At 41.1% G+C, this 17,555-nt stretch overlaps 1 protein-coding gene across 1 annotated transcript in view; it reads left to right on the top strand.

The window, feature by feature from the left end:
* Positions 1–17,555, top strand: part of DSCAM (DS cell adhesion molecule) — a 414,232-nt gene that overhangs the window by 241,371 nt on the left and 155,306 nt on the right. The window contains exons 15-17 of the mRNA XM_040423076.1: positions 5,695–5,862; positions 12,896–12,966; positions 14,808–15,048. Of these exons, the coding sequence (XP_040279010.1) occupies positions 5,695–5,862; positions 12,896–12,966; positions 14,808–15,048 (480 nt within the window). The remainder of the gene's footprint in view (positions 1–5,694; positions 5,863–12,895; positions 12,967–14,807; positions 15,049–17,555) is intronic.

Raw genomic sequence — 17,555 nt, forward strand, 5'->3', positions numbered from 1 at the left:
TCACATAATGTCAGAGGGGCAACCTGAATCTCCTGGGTCCCAATGCAAAATATAACCGCCTCTGCATGTGGCAGAGTAAACTCCGGGGACAATCAAACATCCTGTAGTTAAGCCCGGCATGGGATTGTATTTAGATCTGGGTCACTCCTAGGCCTGGGTACCAAGTAGTTGAGGTCAGGATATTCGGGAGTGGGTCTAGAAGGGTGGGTAGTGTTCCCTCTTGCTTAAACAGATATGAGGTGCAGCACGTTGGCCCGCAGGGCTATCCCAGCACTCTCCCAGGAAGGGCATGCAATGAAGGGGGAGGCTCAACCCTTCTTCCCCTGATGGCATACCCTGGGTTTTGGGCTCTCCCGCCTGGTGGTTGCTTGGGTGCCCTTGATGTTAGGTGAACGAGGGGTGCAAGGCCATGACCAAAGGTGTGCAAACTATTAATATTTATCTGCAGTGCCCAACTGCAGGGTACAGTTCTATATCTGGAAGGTAAGGACTACGACCACTCTCACTGTCCCCACCACCGATCCCATTCTCTCTGCCCTCATTCTTCCCCCTGCAGGCCAGTGTACTGCACCTCGTGTCTGTTTAAGCAAGAGGGAACACTACCCACCCTCCTAGAGCTGTTCTGTCTCAGTACTGTGGTGGGCACCAGAAGCAATTAACCCTAACCACATGCAGTAAAGTCCAAGCATGAGCATTACGATCCTTAACTCCTTCCTGACTTACTACTGGATATATACGTCCTCTTTACACATACCCCATGCAGATAGCACATATATAAACAGTCAGGCAGCGCTTTAATCATAGCATTGATCAGCACTGAAATTAAATCTCGTGCTCCTGCAATCTAGCAGGAGCAGGTCAGGTCATGGCTGTGAGACACAGCGGGGACCCTGAGGAGAAGACAGGAGCGGTTTAATACCACTTTTACCTTCTCTTGTGCCGGGAGGACAGCGCTGCACAAGCAAAGGAAGAGGCACTGCCGGGGGTGTCTGGGGCAGGGGCAGGAGCAGAGCTGCAGGGTCTAAGGCAGGGGTGGGCAATTATTTTTTCGATGGGGCCACATGAGAAACTGAAAATATTTTGGAGGGCCGGGCCAAAAGGCTAAACTCAATACTGCATAAAATCAATTGTATTTCTTTATAAAAAGCAGTAAATATCATTGTTGGACAACTGGTACGAGTACTTGTTATAGTTAAACAATGAAAAAGTGAGGTTGCCTTACAAGAAAAAAATTTAAATATTTTAAACAAAATTTCCCAAAACAATGAACATTTTTCACTATTTGTGACTCATATTAGTGAAAATTTACAATCACGTTCACTCAAACACATTTTGAGTTTCATTTACTGTTGGAAAGAGGTTCTTAGCATTCTCAAGACATAATGCAAAGACACTCCAAATCTTAAAGGGGTAGTCAACTGGAAAATATTTATTTTCAACTGGTGACAGAAAGTTAGACGGATTTGTAAATTACTTCTATTAAAAAATCTTAATCCTTCCAGAACTTTTTAGCGGCTGTATACTACTGAGGAAATCCCTTTCTTTCTTGATTTGCGTGATGCGTTGTCCACAGTGCTCTCTGCTGACACCTCTGTCCATTTTAGGAACTGCATGAGCAGGAGAAAATCTCCATAGCAAACCATTGGTGCTGTGGACAGCTCCTAAATGAGGTGTCAGCAGAGAACACTGTGGACAACAAATCACAACAAATCGTTGTTGGCGGCGGCGGTTTCGGCTGCGGCGGGGGGGGGATTGGGGGGAAGTATCGGGGGTATTAGCGGGAGTACGAGTACTCCCGCTAATACTCGGTATCGGTCCCGATACCGATACTGGTATCGGGACAACCCTAGTGCAGACCCCTCCCTACAATACAGACCCCCCTACAGAACCCCCCTACAATACAGACCCACCCCTACAGTTCAAACCCCCCTAAAATACAGAACCCCCCCCCCCCCCCCACAATACAGATCCCCCAGAATACAGAATACAGAAGAATCCCCCCAGAATACAGAAGGCCCCCTCATATACAGAACACCCCCCCCCCCCCCACAATACAGATCCCCCAGAATACAGAAGAATCCCCCCAGAATACAGAAGGCCCCCTCATATACAGAACACCCCCCCGGCCCCCCCCATCATATACAGAACACCCCCCCCCCCCCCCCCTTACAATAGTACACACCCCTCCCCCCCCCCCCCCCTTGCCTTTAGAAACGTAATGCTCAGAGATGATCAGCCATGTGTTAGTCACACTGACTACACACAGCACAGGGGGAGGCGGCCGCAGCTTCACGCTTGTCGGCTCTGTGACTGTCAGTGTCAGACAGTCACAGCCGATACTATGAGAGCCGCGGGCGCTGCGCTGTTACAGAGAAGGGAATAATTGCGGCCGGCCGGGTCCCGGGTACGGCTCGCACGAGGCACCCCCCCCCCTGCTGTGTCTTACTTAGACAGTACTGCCGCTGACGCTGCCTCCCTGCCACCGCGCCATGCCACACGCAGCACGCCGAGTCGGAAGTCCTCTTCATTCGCGGAGGAGGGGTATCGTTGCTTGGCACGCCTCTGGCTCCGCCCGGGGGCCGGATTAAAAGGTCCGCCGGGCCGTATACGGCCCGCGGGCCGTAGTTTGCCCAGGTCTGGTCTAAGGAGACCCTGATTAGCTCTGCCTGTGTGTAATGCCCCACAGGGGTCTGTTTTCCCCTGTAACTGGGTCTCCTGTGGATGCTCCAGTTACAGTGGAAACAGTGAAAATAAAAGTAAAAAAAAAAAAAAAAGTCCAGAAGTCTTTTAATGACCTCCTGAGGGGCAGATTATGTGTCAAAAGTAAATTTAAATATAAGTAAAAATTAAAAAAAATTAAAAAAATTAAAAATAGTCACTAACGGAAGCAGTCACCATAGTTGCCTCGTTCACTCAAACTTATACATGTTATATATCAAAACGATCGTCACAAAATAGGGAACCCATTGCAATAATACATTTTTGTGTCAGTTTTAATATTTGAGAAATAAAAAGCTATAATTAAAAAAAACTTACTTTTTAATAAGAATTTGCTGTTTTTCCCCAAATTAAAGCTAAAAAAAGGAAACTAAATCTCTAGAAGAAAACCCCCATTGTAATAAAAAGTCCTGTCAAGTAAAAAAAAAAAAAAAAAACATAAATAATTTTGATAGTCAAACAAATAAAAACGTTAGGGTCACTAAACTACCACATGCACAAAATCACAAAAAATTGCCTGGACATTCAGGCCTTTTTTAGGCACCGGTCATGAAAGGGTTCACCTTCTGCAATAATTCAATGCTTTCTTCTCTCAGAGGTAAATCCTTAGTAAAGTTGCCTTTTCTGGCAGTTTCCACTCTTAGGAATGGTGTATTCCTGGAGTAGGCCTCTGTCTTGGCCGACTTGGCAGCAGCACATACCAAACAGGTCTTCACGGTAGCTTGCTTACCAGCAGACTCCTAACCGGGGGAAAAGGGGACCAGCCCATCACTTGGCAACTAAAGACCCCCCGTTAACTACTTCCTACCCATACATAGCCTTTTTGGGTTACATAGTGCATAGCTCATAGGTAGCATCACAGTAAATATTTTAATAGCTGCAGTAATGCACCATACCTCTTTGTCAATGAACCTTACCGTTAAAGGGGTTGTCCCGCAAAAAATATTCTACTTCTTTCAAACCAGCCCCTGGAGCTGAATACTTTTGTAATTAAGAATTTGGCTATACACTGAGTTATCCAATAAAATGTATCTGAATAGCGCCACCTGCTGTTTGCTTTTTTTAATTTCTCTGTCCTGCTCACTGAGATGGAAGCACATGCTCAGTTCCATCTTTTAACTTCCACCAGCTGCAATAGAAAGGACACTCCCCCTGAGAAAGGACACTCCCCCTGAGAAAGGACACTCCCCCTGAGAAAGGACACTCCCCCTGAGAAAGGACACACCCTTAAGCTGCCAGCTTGATATAAATCTAGCAGCGCAATTGGAGCAATGAATGTGGAGATCTCTGGATCCATGTGAGGTACAGGGCTGGTTCTAAGTTTGTTAGAAAGAAACTATCATGTATGATATTGGATTTTTACTTTTTTTTTTATATATGAAACTCTTAACCCATTAACAGTGAACCAGCGGGTTACTGCAGAGGCAACCTAGCTGCGCTACTGGTGTCACATAGGGTAGGCAGATATATTACTGCAAGCTCAGCATCTGGCCACATACAGCTTAGGAGTAAAGCCGAGCCGTACCTCAACGGATAATCCCGTATAGGTCAAGCGTGCCAAAACAGCGTGTCGTCAGATTGTGTGGTCACCTGAGGTCAGTCCTGAGAATTGTCACCTCCATTCTGTGTCTGATTTCCATCATTTACTTCAACCAGGCTGCAGTAATACAGATATTTATAACCGCTTTAGGGCTCATGTACACCTATGTACATTTGTCCGTGTCCGTTTTTTTTTTTATCTGTATGGGGGCCGCAAAAAACGGAAATGACTCCGTGTGCATTTCATGTCCATATGGCTGTGCCGCAAAAAAATAGAACATGCCCTATTATTGTCCTCATTACGGACAAGGATCGGACTGTTCCATTATGGACCGGTATCTGTGTTTTGTGCATAAGCCCTTACTCAACTCTACGGATTCAGCCATGCCGGCTGGTAGGGTTGATTCTGCTGATTGCAGTGATACTGTACCTGACTTGTAAAAATCGAGTGCAGTCTTCCCGAGAAAAAAATACTTTTATTCAGGTGAATCAGGGGAGGGGCCTAGCCACGCAATGCACCGCAGCTTTCCGGGGCTGGCACCACCCCTCGGAGCACTGACACCCTAATTTGCTTAAATAATAAAAGTCATTTTTTCTCAGGAACGGCGGAACCGATTTTCACGTGACAGATATAGTTTTCAACAGCAGGATCATCCCTACATGGCAGTATGCCTGTCGTAATTGGGTTGATTCTGCTGACAGTTGCCCTTTAATATGTCCTTATTTTTGCTGACTCAGGATCAGTGGGTGCAATGGATGCTAGTCTAAGGCCTATTGCAGGACACTATACAGTCGCATACGTCAGCCATCGGCCCACTGCATGGGAAAGTGCAGTCACCATAAATTACACCAACAGAGGCCAAAGGGCCACTCTTTTGGCTCCTTTTAGGAAGCTATGGCTACGTTTGGGGTATGTGCCAGGAACTTACCTGGCACATACATGAAACGTGTTCCCTCAAATGCAGTGTGAACATAGCCATCAGAATACATGTATATAGAGTTTGGATGTAGCAGAGCTGAGTTAGCCATCCAGCTTACTTCATGGTGATAACATGATGTGCTATCTATTATCTGCAGATACGTAATCGTTATTGCACTGTTCCCTAATTGGAGCTCTCTGGCTTTTGAAAAACTACAACTCCCATCACGCCCTGGTAGTTGCAGTGTGTTGCACATGATAGGAGTTATAATCTTGCAGCAGCTGGAAAACCATAGGTTGGGGAAAATTGCCCCGGTCTATATTATGTGGACTCATTGAGTTATCACGGTGCGCAGTCTGCACACCCCAAAGCTTTAAATAACAAGGTTGACTCTGCTACATCTGGCCCTGGAATGGTCTGCACTGTATTGGGGAGACCATCTTGGGTTTTGCATTGTGCTCATTAATGAAGGATCCCCAACATAAATCTTCTCTTCCTCCTTATTCCCATTTACCAGACTCCTGGGATTCTGTCCAGAGAACCAAAGACGTCTCACCCCAATTAAACCAGGCCACCATCATCGACTTACACCCATCCTCCACCTACAACATCCGGATGTATGCAAAAAACCATATAGGCAAGAGCGAAGCCAGCAATGAACTCACCATCACCACCGAGGAAGCGGGTAAGGGGCGCGGGCACCGGGCCTGTACCGTTATATGGGGAGTGTTCTGCTGCAGAAGTTACCAGTGTCCTGGATGTATTCATGACACCACAGAGTACAGAGATAATAAACACAGTGATGTCACAGTACAGAGATAATAAACACAGTGATGTCACAGTACAGAGATAATAAACACAGTGATGTCAAAGTACAGAGATAATAAACACAGTGATGTCACAGTACAGAGATAATAAACACAGTGATGTCACAGTACAGAGATAATAAACACAGTGATGTCACAGTACAGAGATAATAAACACAGTGATGTCACAGTACAGGGATAATAAACACAGTGATGTCACAGTACAGGGATAATAAACACAGTGATGTCACAGTATAGAGATAATAAACACAGTGATGTCACAGTACAGGGATAATAAAGACAGTGATGTCACAGTACAGAGATAATAAACAGTGATGTCACAGTACAGAGATAATAAACACAGTGATGTCACAGTACAGAGATAATAAACACAGTGATGTCACAGTACAGGGATAATAAACACAGTGATGTCACAGTACAGGGATAATATACACAGTGATGTCACAGTACAGGGATAATATACACAGTGATGTCACAGTACAGAGATAATAAACACAGTGATGTCACAGTACAGGGATAATAAACACAGTGATGTCACAGTACAGAGATAATAAACACAGTGATGTCACAGTACAGAGATAATAAACACAGTGATGTCACAGTACAGGGATAATAAACACAGTGATGTCACAGTACAGGGATAATAAACACAGTGATGTCACAGTACAGAGATAATAAACACAGTGATGTCACAGTACAGGGATAATAAACACAGTGATGTCACAGTACAGGGATAATAAACACAGTGATGTCACAGTACAGGGATAATAAACACAGTGATGTCACAGTACAGAGATAATAAACAGTGATGTCACAGTACAGAGATAATAAACAGTGATGTCACAGTACAGGGATAATAAACACAGTGATGTCACAGTAAAGAGATAATAAACACAGTGATGTCACAGTACAGGGATAATAAACACAGTGATGTCACAGTACAGGGATAATAAACACAGCGATGTCACAGTACAGGGATAATAAACACAGTGATGTCACAGTACAGGGATAATAAACACAGTGATGTCACAGCACAGGGATAATAAACACAGTGATGTCACAGTACAGAGATAATAAACACTGTGATGTCACAGTACAGGGATAATAAACACTGTGATGTCACAGTACAGAGATAATAAACACAGTGATGTCACAGTACAGGGATAATAAACACAGTGATGTCACAGTACAGGGATAATAAACACAGCGATGTCACAGTACAGAGATAATAAACACAGTGATGTCACAGTACAGAGATAATAAACACAGTGATGTCACAGTACAGGGGTAATAAACACAGTGATGTCACAGTACAGGGATAATATACACAGTGATGTCACAGTACAGGTATAATATACACAGTGATGTCACAGTACAGGGATAATAAACACAGCGATGTCACAGTACAGAGATAATAAACACAGTGATGTCACAGTACAGAGATAATAAACACAGTGATGTCACAGTACAGGGATAATAAACACAGTGATGTCACAGTAAAGAGATAATAAACACAGTGATGTCACAGTACAGGGATAATAAACACTGTGATGTCACAGTACAGAGATAATAAACACAGTGATGTCATAGTACAGGGATAATAAACACAGTGATGTCACAGTACAGGGATAATAAACACTGTGATGTCACAGTACAGAGATAATAAACACAGTGATGTCATAGTACAGGGATAATAAACACAGTGATGTCACAGTACAGGGATAATAAACACAGTGATGTCACAGTACAGGGATAATATACACAGTGCTGTCACAGTACAGGGATAATATACACAGTGCTGTCACAGTACAGAGATAATAAACACAGTGATGTCACAGTACAGGGATAATATACACAGTGCTGTCACAGTACAGAGATAATAAACACAGTGATGTCACAGTACAGGGATAATAAACACAGTGATGTCACAGTACAAAGATAATAAACACAGTGATGTCACAGTACAGAGATAATAAACACAGTGATGCCACAGTACAGGGATAATAAACACAGTGATGTCACAGTACAGAGATAATAAACACAGTGATGTCACAGTACAGAGATAATATACACAGTGATGTCACAGTACAGGGATAATAAACACAGTGATGTCACAGTGCAGAGATAATAAACACAGTGATGTCACAGTACAGAGATAATAAACACAGTGATGTCACAGTACAGAGATAATAAACACAGTGATGTCACAGTGCAGAGATAATAAACACAGTGATGTCACAGTACAGAGATAATAAACACAGTGATGTCACAGTACAGGGATAATATACACAGTGCTGTCACAGTACAGAGATAATAAACACAGTGATGTCACAGTACAAAGATAATAAACACAGTGATGTCACAGTACAGAGATAATAAACACAGTGATGCCACAGTACAGGGATAATAAACACAGTGATGTCACAGTACAGAGATAATAAACACAGTGATGTCACAGTACAGAGATAATATACAACGTGATGTCACAGTACAGGGATAATAAACACAGTGATGTCACAGTACAGGGATAATATACACAGTGATGTCACAGTACAGAGATAATATACACAGTGATGTCACAGTACAGGGATAATAAACACAGTGATGTCACAGTACAGGGATAATAAACACAGTGATGTCACAGTACAGGTATAATAAACACAGTGATGTCACAGTACAGAGATAATAAACACAGTGATGTCAAAGTACAGAGATAATAAACACAGTGATGTCACAGTACAGAGATAATAAACACAGTGATGTCACAGTACAGAGATAATAAACACAGTGATGTCACAGTACAGAGATAATAAACACAGTGATGTCACAGTACAGGGATAATAAACACAGTGATGTCACAGTACAGGGATAATAAACACAGTGATGTCACAGTATAGAGATAATAAACACAGTGATGTCACAGTACAGGGATAATAAAGACAGTGATGTCACAGTACAGAGATAATAAACAGTGATGTCACAGTACAGAGATAATAAACACAGTGATGTCACAGTACAGAGATAATAAACACAGTGATGTCACAGTACAGGGATAATAAACACAGTGATGTCACAGTACAGGGATAATATACACAGTGATGTCACAGTACAGGGATAATATACACAGTGATGTCACAGTACAGAGATAATAAACACAGTGATGTCACAGTACAGGGATAATAAACACAGTGATGTCACAGTACAGAGATAATAAACACAGTGATGTCACAGTACAGAGATAATAAACACAGTGATGTCACAGTACAGGGATAATAAACACAGTGATGTCACAGTACAGGGATAATAAACACAGTGATGTCACAGTACAGAGATAATAAACACAGTGATGTCACAGTACAGGGATAATAAACACAGTGATGTCACAGTACAGGGATAATAAACACAGTGATGTCACAGTACAGGGATAATAAACACAGTGATGTCACAGTACAGAGATAATAAACAGTGATGTCACAGTACAGAGATAATAAACAGTGATGTCACAGTACAGGGATAATAAACACAGTGATGTCACAGTAAAGAGATAATAAACACAGTGATGTCACAGTACAGGGATAATAAACACAGTGATGTCACAGTACAGGGATAATAAACACAGCGATGTCACAGTACAGGGATAATAAACACAGTGATGTCACAGTACAGGGATAATAAACACAGTGATGTCACAGCACAGGGATAATAAACACAGTGATGTCACAGTACAGAGATAATAAACACTGTGATGTCACAGTACAGGGATAATAAACACTGTGATGTCACAGTACAGAGATAATAAACACAGTGATGTCACAGTACAGGGATAATAAACACAGCGATGTCACAGTACAGGGATAATAAACACAGCGATGTCACAGTACAGAGATAATAAACACAGTGATGTCACAGTACAGAGATAATAAACACAGTGATGTCACAGTACAGGGGTAATAAACACAGTGATGTCACAGTACAGGGATAATATACACAGTGATGTCACAGTACAGGTATAATATACACAGCGATGTCACAGTACAGGGATAATAAACACAGCGATGTCACAGTACAGAGATAATAAACACAGTGATGTCACAGTACAGAGATAATAAACACAGTGATGTCACAGTACAGGGATAATAAACACAGTGATGTCACAGTAAAGAGATAATAAACACAGTGATGTCACAGTACAGGGATAATAAACACTGTGATGTCACAGTACAGAGATAATAAACACAGTGATGTCATAGTACAGGGATAATAAACACAGTGATGTCACAGTACAGGGATAATAAACACTGTGATGTCACAGTACAGAGATAATAAACACAGTGATGTCATAGTACAGGGATAATAAACACAGTGATGTCACAGTACAGGGATAATAAACACAGTGATGTCACAGTACAGGGATAATATACACAGTGCTGTCACAGTACAGGGATAATATACACAGTGCTGTCACAGTACAGAGATAATAAACACAGTGATGTCACAGTACAGGGATAATATACACAGTGCTGTCACAGTACAGAGATAATAAACACAGTGATGTCACAGTACAGGGATAATAAACACAGTGATGTCACAGTACAAAGATAATAAACACAGTGATGTCACAGTACAGAGATAATAAACACAGTGATGCCACAGTACAGGGATAATAAACACAGTGATGTCACAGTACAGAGATAATAAACACAGTGATGTCACAGTACAGAGATAATATACACAGTGATGTCACAGTACAGGGATAATAAACACAGTGATGTCACAGTGCAGAGATAATAAACACAGTGATGTCACAGTACAGAGATAATAAACACAGTGATGTCACAGTACAGAGATAATAAACACAGTGATGTCACAGTGCAGAGATAATAAACACAGTGATGTCACAGTACAGAGATAATAAACACAGTGATGTCACAGTACAGGGATAATATACACAGTGCTGTCACAGTACAGAGATAATAAACACAGTGATGTCACAGTACAGGGATAATAAACACAGTGATGTCACAGTACAGAGATAATAAACACAGTGATGTCACAGTACAAAGATAATAAACACAGTGATGTCACAGTACAGAGATAATAAACACAGTGATGCCACAGTACAGGGATAATAAACACAGTGATGTCACAGTACAGAGATAATAAACACAGTGATGTCACAGTACAGAGATAATATACAACGTGATGTCACAGTACAGGGATAATAAACACAGTGATGTCACAGTACAGGGATAATATACACAGTGATGTCACAGTACAGAGATAATATACACAGTGATGTCACAGTACAGGGATAATAAACACAGTGATGTCACAGTACAGGGATAATAAACACAGTGATGTCACAGTACAGGTATAATAAACACAGTGATGTCACAGTACAGAGATAATAAACACAGTGATGTCACAGTACAGGGATAATATACACAGTGATGTCACAGTACAGGTATAATAAACACAGTGATGTCACAGTACAGGGATAATATACACAGTGATGTCACAGTACAGGTATAATAAACACAGTGATGTCACAGTACAGGGATAATAAACACAGTGATGTCACAGTACAGGGATAATATACACAGTGATGTCACAGTACAGAGATAATATACACAGTGATGTCACAGTACAGGGATAATAAACACAGTGATTTCACAGTACAGGGATAATAAACACAGTGATGTCACAGTACAGGGATAATAAACACTGTGATGTCACAGTACAGGTATAATATACACAGTGATGTCACAGTACAGAGATACTAAACACAGTGATGTCACAGTACAGGGATAATAAACACTGTGATGTCACAGTACAGGTATAATATACACAGTGATGTCACAGTACAGGGATAATATACACAGTGATGTCATATGCAGGTATTATCAAACATAGAATGGGCCACAATCCGTTTTCTATTCACTTCTTATGCACATGTGTGGTTGGAGATGGGCCTCCTTAGTCTTTAGGCCCCTTGTCTGCTGCCCTAGTAGTAACGCCCGTGAGACATGAGTTTCCCTAATATGAATATATTTGTATTTTATTTTCACAATCTCTGCTTGCTGTCAGCGATTAATAGCATTATTTATTTACATCTAGAGGCTAAAAACCTGTACAGACCTCATACTATTCACAGCTGAGAGTTTGCTGCAGTTACTTCCAGTCTAGACAATCCCCTGCGAGCTATACAGTCTGGACTACAGGCTGATCTGTTACCTGCACTGATACATTGTACCAAACTATCAGGACAAGTAAAAGATGAGTGTTGGTGACTCGTTTATCTCTCGGAGGATTGTCCGAGAAGTATTCGGTCTGTACAGATTTTCAGCTCCTGAATGTACAGAACATTAATTGTATTCACTGACAGCAAGCAGAGATCTCAGATGTGGTGAAGAATTTGTGGAACTATTTACTGTAAAATGAAAATAGAAAACCCCAGAAATACCAGTAACATTCACCAGAATAACCTGATCTTCCTTCGTCTTTTCTGACCCCTAATAACATAGACAACCACCCCTATCATTTACCTGCCGACCCCCCCACCCTTAATATCCAATTCCCCAGTGATCTCTGGTCAGATCAGGGGTAAATCACTCGGACAAATATAGGGGTATTGGGGTACTGCGAGTACCTGATGTGATAACTGAACCTGGTTGTGCTGTACTCTGTGCGTTTGTCAGTCAACACTGCCACCTAGTGGGGATGTGGGGAAGTTCGAATAAATAAAAACAGTATCCCTACACTGTGATTGGAGGAGGCTGTATTAGAATAGTCATAACGAGCAAACATTGTGTATTTTAGTTAATTATGATTTTTTTTCCACTCTTTCGAGTTACACAGAATAAGTGTTTTCTTTTTTGCCTCTTTTCCCAGCACCTGACGGCCCTCCTCAGGAAGTCCAGCTCGATCCCGTGTCCTCACAGAGTATCAGGGTTACCTGGAAGGTGAGCCGCTCAAACATCGCTATAGACAGGGGGTTCGGAGGGTTAATATGTGAGATAAATGATGTCGGATAAAGTAAGGAAAGCAAAGATTTTGTTACTGTATGGTAGTATTATGAGCACTATATGGTGGTATTGTAAGAAATATACAATAGAATTATGAGTAGTAGATGGTGTTATTATTACCAGTATATGGTGATACAGTGTGCACTGTATGGTGGCATATATTGAGTGCTATATGGCGCTTTTATAAGCACTGTAGGGTTGTATTATGATCATTACATGACAATGCAATGTTCTGTACGATGTTGTTATGAGCACTTTATGGTGTCATTATTAGTGTTGAGCGTGAATATTCAAATAGCAAATTTTTTTCTCGAATATCGCAACTTCGAGAATTCACGAATATTTTGAATACAGTGCTATATATTCGCTATATCGAATATTCGTAAATTTTTAACATCTGAAAAAACATGATCCCTCACTGCTTCTGGCTTGTGGGCCAATGAGTCATTGGCCCACAAATAAGATTATACCGCTATATTAGCTAAATCGATCGATTCTAAATGATTTTTTTGAATATTCGCTATGTTGCAAGAAGCAGGGTGGACTCAATCTTGTTATTCGAATTCCCGATTTTTACCCGAAAATCGGGAATGTTATGAATGATCGCGTGAGGACGCGATCTTATGAGTGACGTAATCGTGTCATCGTAATCGCGAATATATTCGTTATTTAATCAGCTTCGGCATACACCTCCCCGACAAGCGTCCCCGTCACCATGGGAACGCCTGTGGATTAGAATATACCATCGGATCAGAGTTTTCCCTGAGGTCGTGAAAACTCAGATCCGATGGTATATTCTAACCTACAGGCGTTCCCTTGGTGACGGGGATGCTTGTCGGGGAGGTGTATGCCGAAGCTGATTGAATAACGAATATATTCGCGATTACGATGACACGGGACGCTTGTCGGGGAGCAGTATGCAAAAGTGGAATAACAGTACAGATTGAAAAAAAAAAAAAAGACGAATATTCTAAAAAACGAATATATTCGCTATATTGCTATAACTTAGTTTTTTAGAATATTCGTAATATACACATATAGACTGCAATTTAGCGAATATAGTGGTGTAGTATTTTTTTTTAATAGTGTTATTTTTTTCCAAAAATGAAGTTCAGAAGAGACAAAAAAATTAGACTATAAAAAAAAGATTATAGCACTATATTAGCTAAATTATGTGTATTTTTTACGAATATTCGTGATATTGCTATAACTTCGTATTTTAGAATATTCGTAATATTCTAAAAAACTAAGTTATAGCAATATCACGAATATTCGTAAAATACACATATTAGTCATAGCCAACCAATATGAAAGTTGCCTTATACAGTTTGAAGAAAGTCGCAATACGCGAATAATTAAATCGCATATTATTCGAGATAAATAGAATAATGACGAATTTTCGATTTCCACGAATATAAAACGAATATTCAATCGAATATTTGCGAAATATCGCGAAATCGAATATGGCACCTCCCGCTCAACACTAGTCATTATAAGCACTATATGGTGGTGTTATCAGCACTATAAAGATGATATGAGCACTATATGGTATGGTGTTTTGGTCACCATATGAGCGTATTATAAGCACGATATGGTGGTATTTTGAACATTATGCAGTGGTTTTGTCAGCTGAGAACTATCTGGCGATATTATGAGCAGTATATGGTGGTTTTGTAAGTATTATGAGCACTATATGTGTAGAGCGTCCCCCAAGCCTCAACAGACCTTACTTCTATCATTTGTCTGGTTTTATTTTATTTTATTTATTATTATGTAAGGCCCCCAAAAAGCACCTGCAGAATGGAATCATCCGTGGTTACCAGATCGGCTTCCGGGAGTACAGCACCGGAGGCAACTACCAGTTTAATATAATCACTGTGGACACCACGGGGGACAGCGAGTTGTATACTCTGGATAATCTGAAGAAATTCACCCAGTATGGAGTGGTTGTGCAGGCGTGTAACCGGGCCGGGACAGGGCCATCCTCTCAGGAAATCATCACCACCACACTAGAGGACGGTAAGAGCCTCACCAGGCGGGTTTTCATGTCCTGTCTGACCTCATAGCAGTGCTATGTGTGAGGATCCAGAGGACGTGAGCCAGGAGACCCCGAGATCCAGACTCAGGGGGATCCTCCAGTTTTATAGACATAAAGCTTATTCCATATTCTGCAACTTTCTTCAATACTTTGTGTTTCTATTCCTCACTGTTTTTGAGATCTCTGCTTACTGACAGTGAATGGAAACTTTCTTGTTGGCATCTAGTGTCGCGTACAAACCTGACACTTCTCACAGCTGAGGGTTTGTTACAAATTGTGTCCAGTCTAGACAATCCTTTTGTGAGCCAAATACATCAGCAACACAAATCTCTTCTCCTGCCTTGATAATTTGTTACAATGTATCAGTGCAGGTAAAACGTAGAGTCTGGACTGTTTACCTCACAGGGGATAGTCTAGACTGGATACAGTTGTAGCAAACCCTCAGCTGTGAGAAGTATATGGCCTGTGCCAGTTTGCAGCCCTATGAATGTAAAAAATCTAAAAATTAAAAAAGAAAAGAATGTTCTGATTCACTGACAGCAAGCAGAGACTTTGAAAATGGTGAGAAATTTAAACACAAAAAGAGACAGTTACCCATACACCAGTTTTGATATCGCTCCGCTGGTGTCAGATGCACTTAATTTATTAAATTATTTATTAAATTAGGCTTCGTTCACATCACCGTTCAGCCTTTCCGTTCTCCTGGCCCGTTTAGGGGCAGGAAAACGGAAATGACGGATTCGGCACATAACTGAGCCGAACGTAGCCCACGGGCCCCATAGACTATAATGGGGTCCGTTAGGTTTACGCTCAGAAGAAGATTTTTGAAGCGGAGACAAAAGTCCTGCGCACACAACTTTTGTCTCCACTCAAAAATCTTCTTCCGAGCGGAAACCTAACGGACCCCATTATAGTCTATGGGGCCCGTGGGCTCAGTTCAGCTCAGTTATGTGCCGAATCCGTCATTTCCGTTTTCCTGCTCCTAAACGGGCCAGGAGAACGGAAAGGCTGAACGGTGATGTGAACGAAGCCTTAGTCTCATCTCTGCCTTGCCGTGCGCCAGAAGTCTATGCCAGCTAGGGATTGGCGTAGGCTTTAGCTATAACGTATGCCACTCTCTGGCCCCGCCCCTCTCGCTAAGCCATGTCCCCTTTACTTTGCACTTTGGATAAATGTTGAGAAGCTTAAAGGCTATGTACACCTTCAGAGGCAATTTTTGTTTATTGATTTTATATTTTTGGCTAAAAATCATATTTTCAATTGGCCTTTATTAAAAATATTGAGCCATTCTGTCACAAAGAGTTAACTGTTTTTCTCACTGTGTGATTGGTGCTCTCACTTTGTGCCCGGTCATGTAATAAACCTTATCTGTAAATTACTAAGAGGTCATTAACACTTATTTAAACCACATTCTTATCAGTAAGATAAGCATTGCGCTATAATGAGTGTTTTTATAAGGTCAGAGAGCAGAGATAAGGAGCCCATCAGCTCCCCAACTGACGGAAGAGATAGAAAATCCAGAGGCAGCTAGTAGAGCATCTCAGCCCTGTACACAAAAAAGGATTCCATAATTTTAATAAAGACCAATTGAAAAAAATTATTTTTAGCTCACAATAAGTACAATGCAATAATAATAAAAAAAATTGCCCCCAAAGGTGTAAAAATGGCTAATTATGGTGCACATATGCTTTTTTGAGCCACAATAGTGGCGTAATGCAGTTAGTAAATGTCCCCCAAAGGCCCTGATTTATCATGCCTTTACTCCAGACTTTTGGCCTTCAAAAAGTTGCAAAATATGGCTTTTGTGACTTCTTGAGCTCACGTTTTGCATTTTTATATCACTCACTCTAGTTTTGAAATGTCGGTGGAAAAGTGAGTGTGGTTAGCTATGTTAATGAGTTTCACATCAGATTTATCACAGAGACTTTTTTTTTAAACCCTTTTGCTACCAACGCCGTACATGTACAGCGCTGGAGTGATGTGCAAACATGGCGCCCGCTCGCACGATCGGCATTGTTGTAATTAAAGCCTTTAGATGCTGTGATCAAGTGAGATTCTGCGGCAAATGCTGGTAATTGATTTCAATGCCCTGGGTCTCGTTGGAGAGACCCAGGGTATTGAAGCTGCGATTCTTATTTTGGCCACCAGGTGGCAGGCCAACATAAGTAATGAGCAATTCTCAGTAATAAATGGATTTTAAAAATCCACAATTGTTCAGAATAAAAAAAAAATTGATTTTGTACGCTCAAATACGAGCTTCAAAATCATAACAAAAAATTTAAAAAAATATAAAAAATTTAAAAATATACGGAAAGGGCGCTTCTATAATAAAAAAAAAATACATAAATAACAAAAAGTATAAACATCATGGGTATCACCGTGACTGAAAACACCCGCACTATTAAAATATTTTTAAAAAATTCCAATATGGCGAATGGCATAACGGAAAAAAGGGTCAAAATGGCCAATTTGCCATTTTTTCATTGCT

Source organism: Bufo bufo, chromosome 3 (assembly GCF_905171765.1).
Source record: "Bufo bufo chromosome 3, aBufBuf1.1, whole genome shotgun sequence".
Lineage (NCBI taxonomy): Eukaryota > Metazoa > Chordata > Amphibia > Anura > Bufonidae > Bufo > Bufo bufo.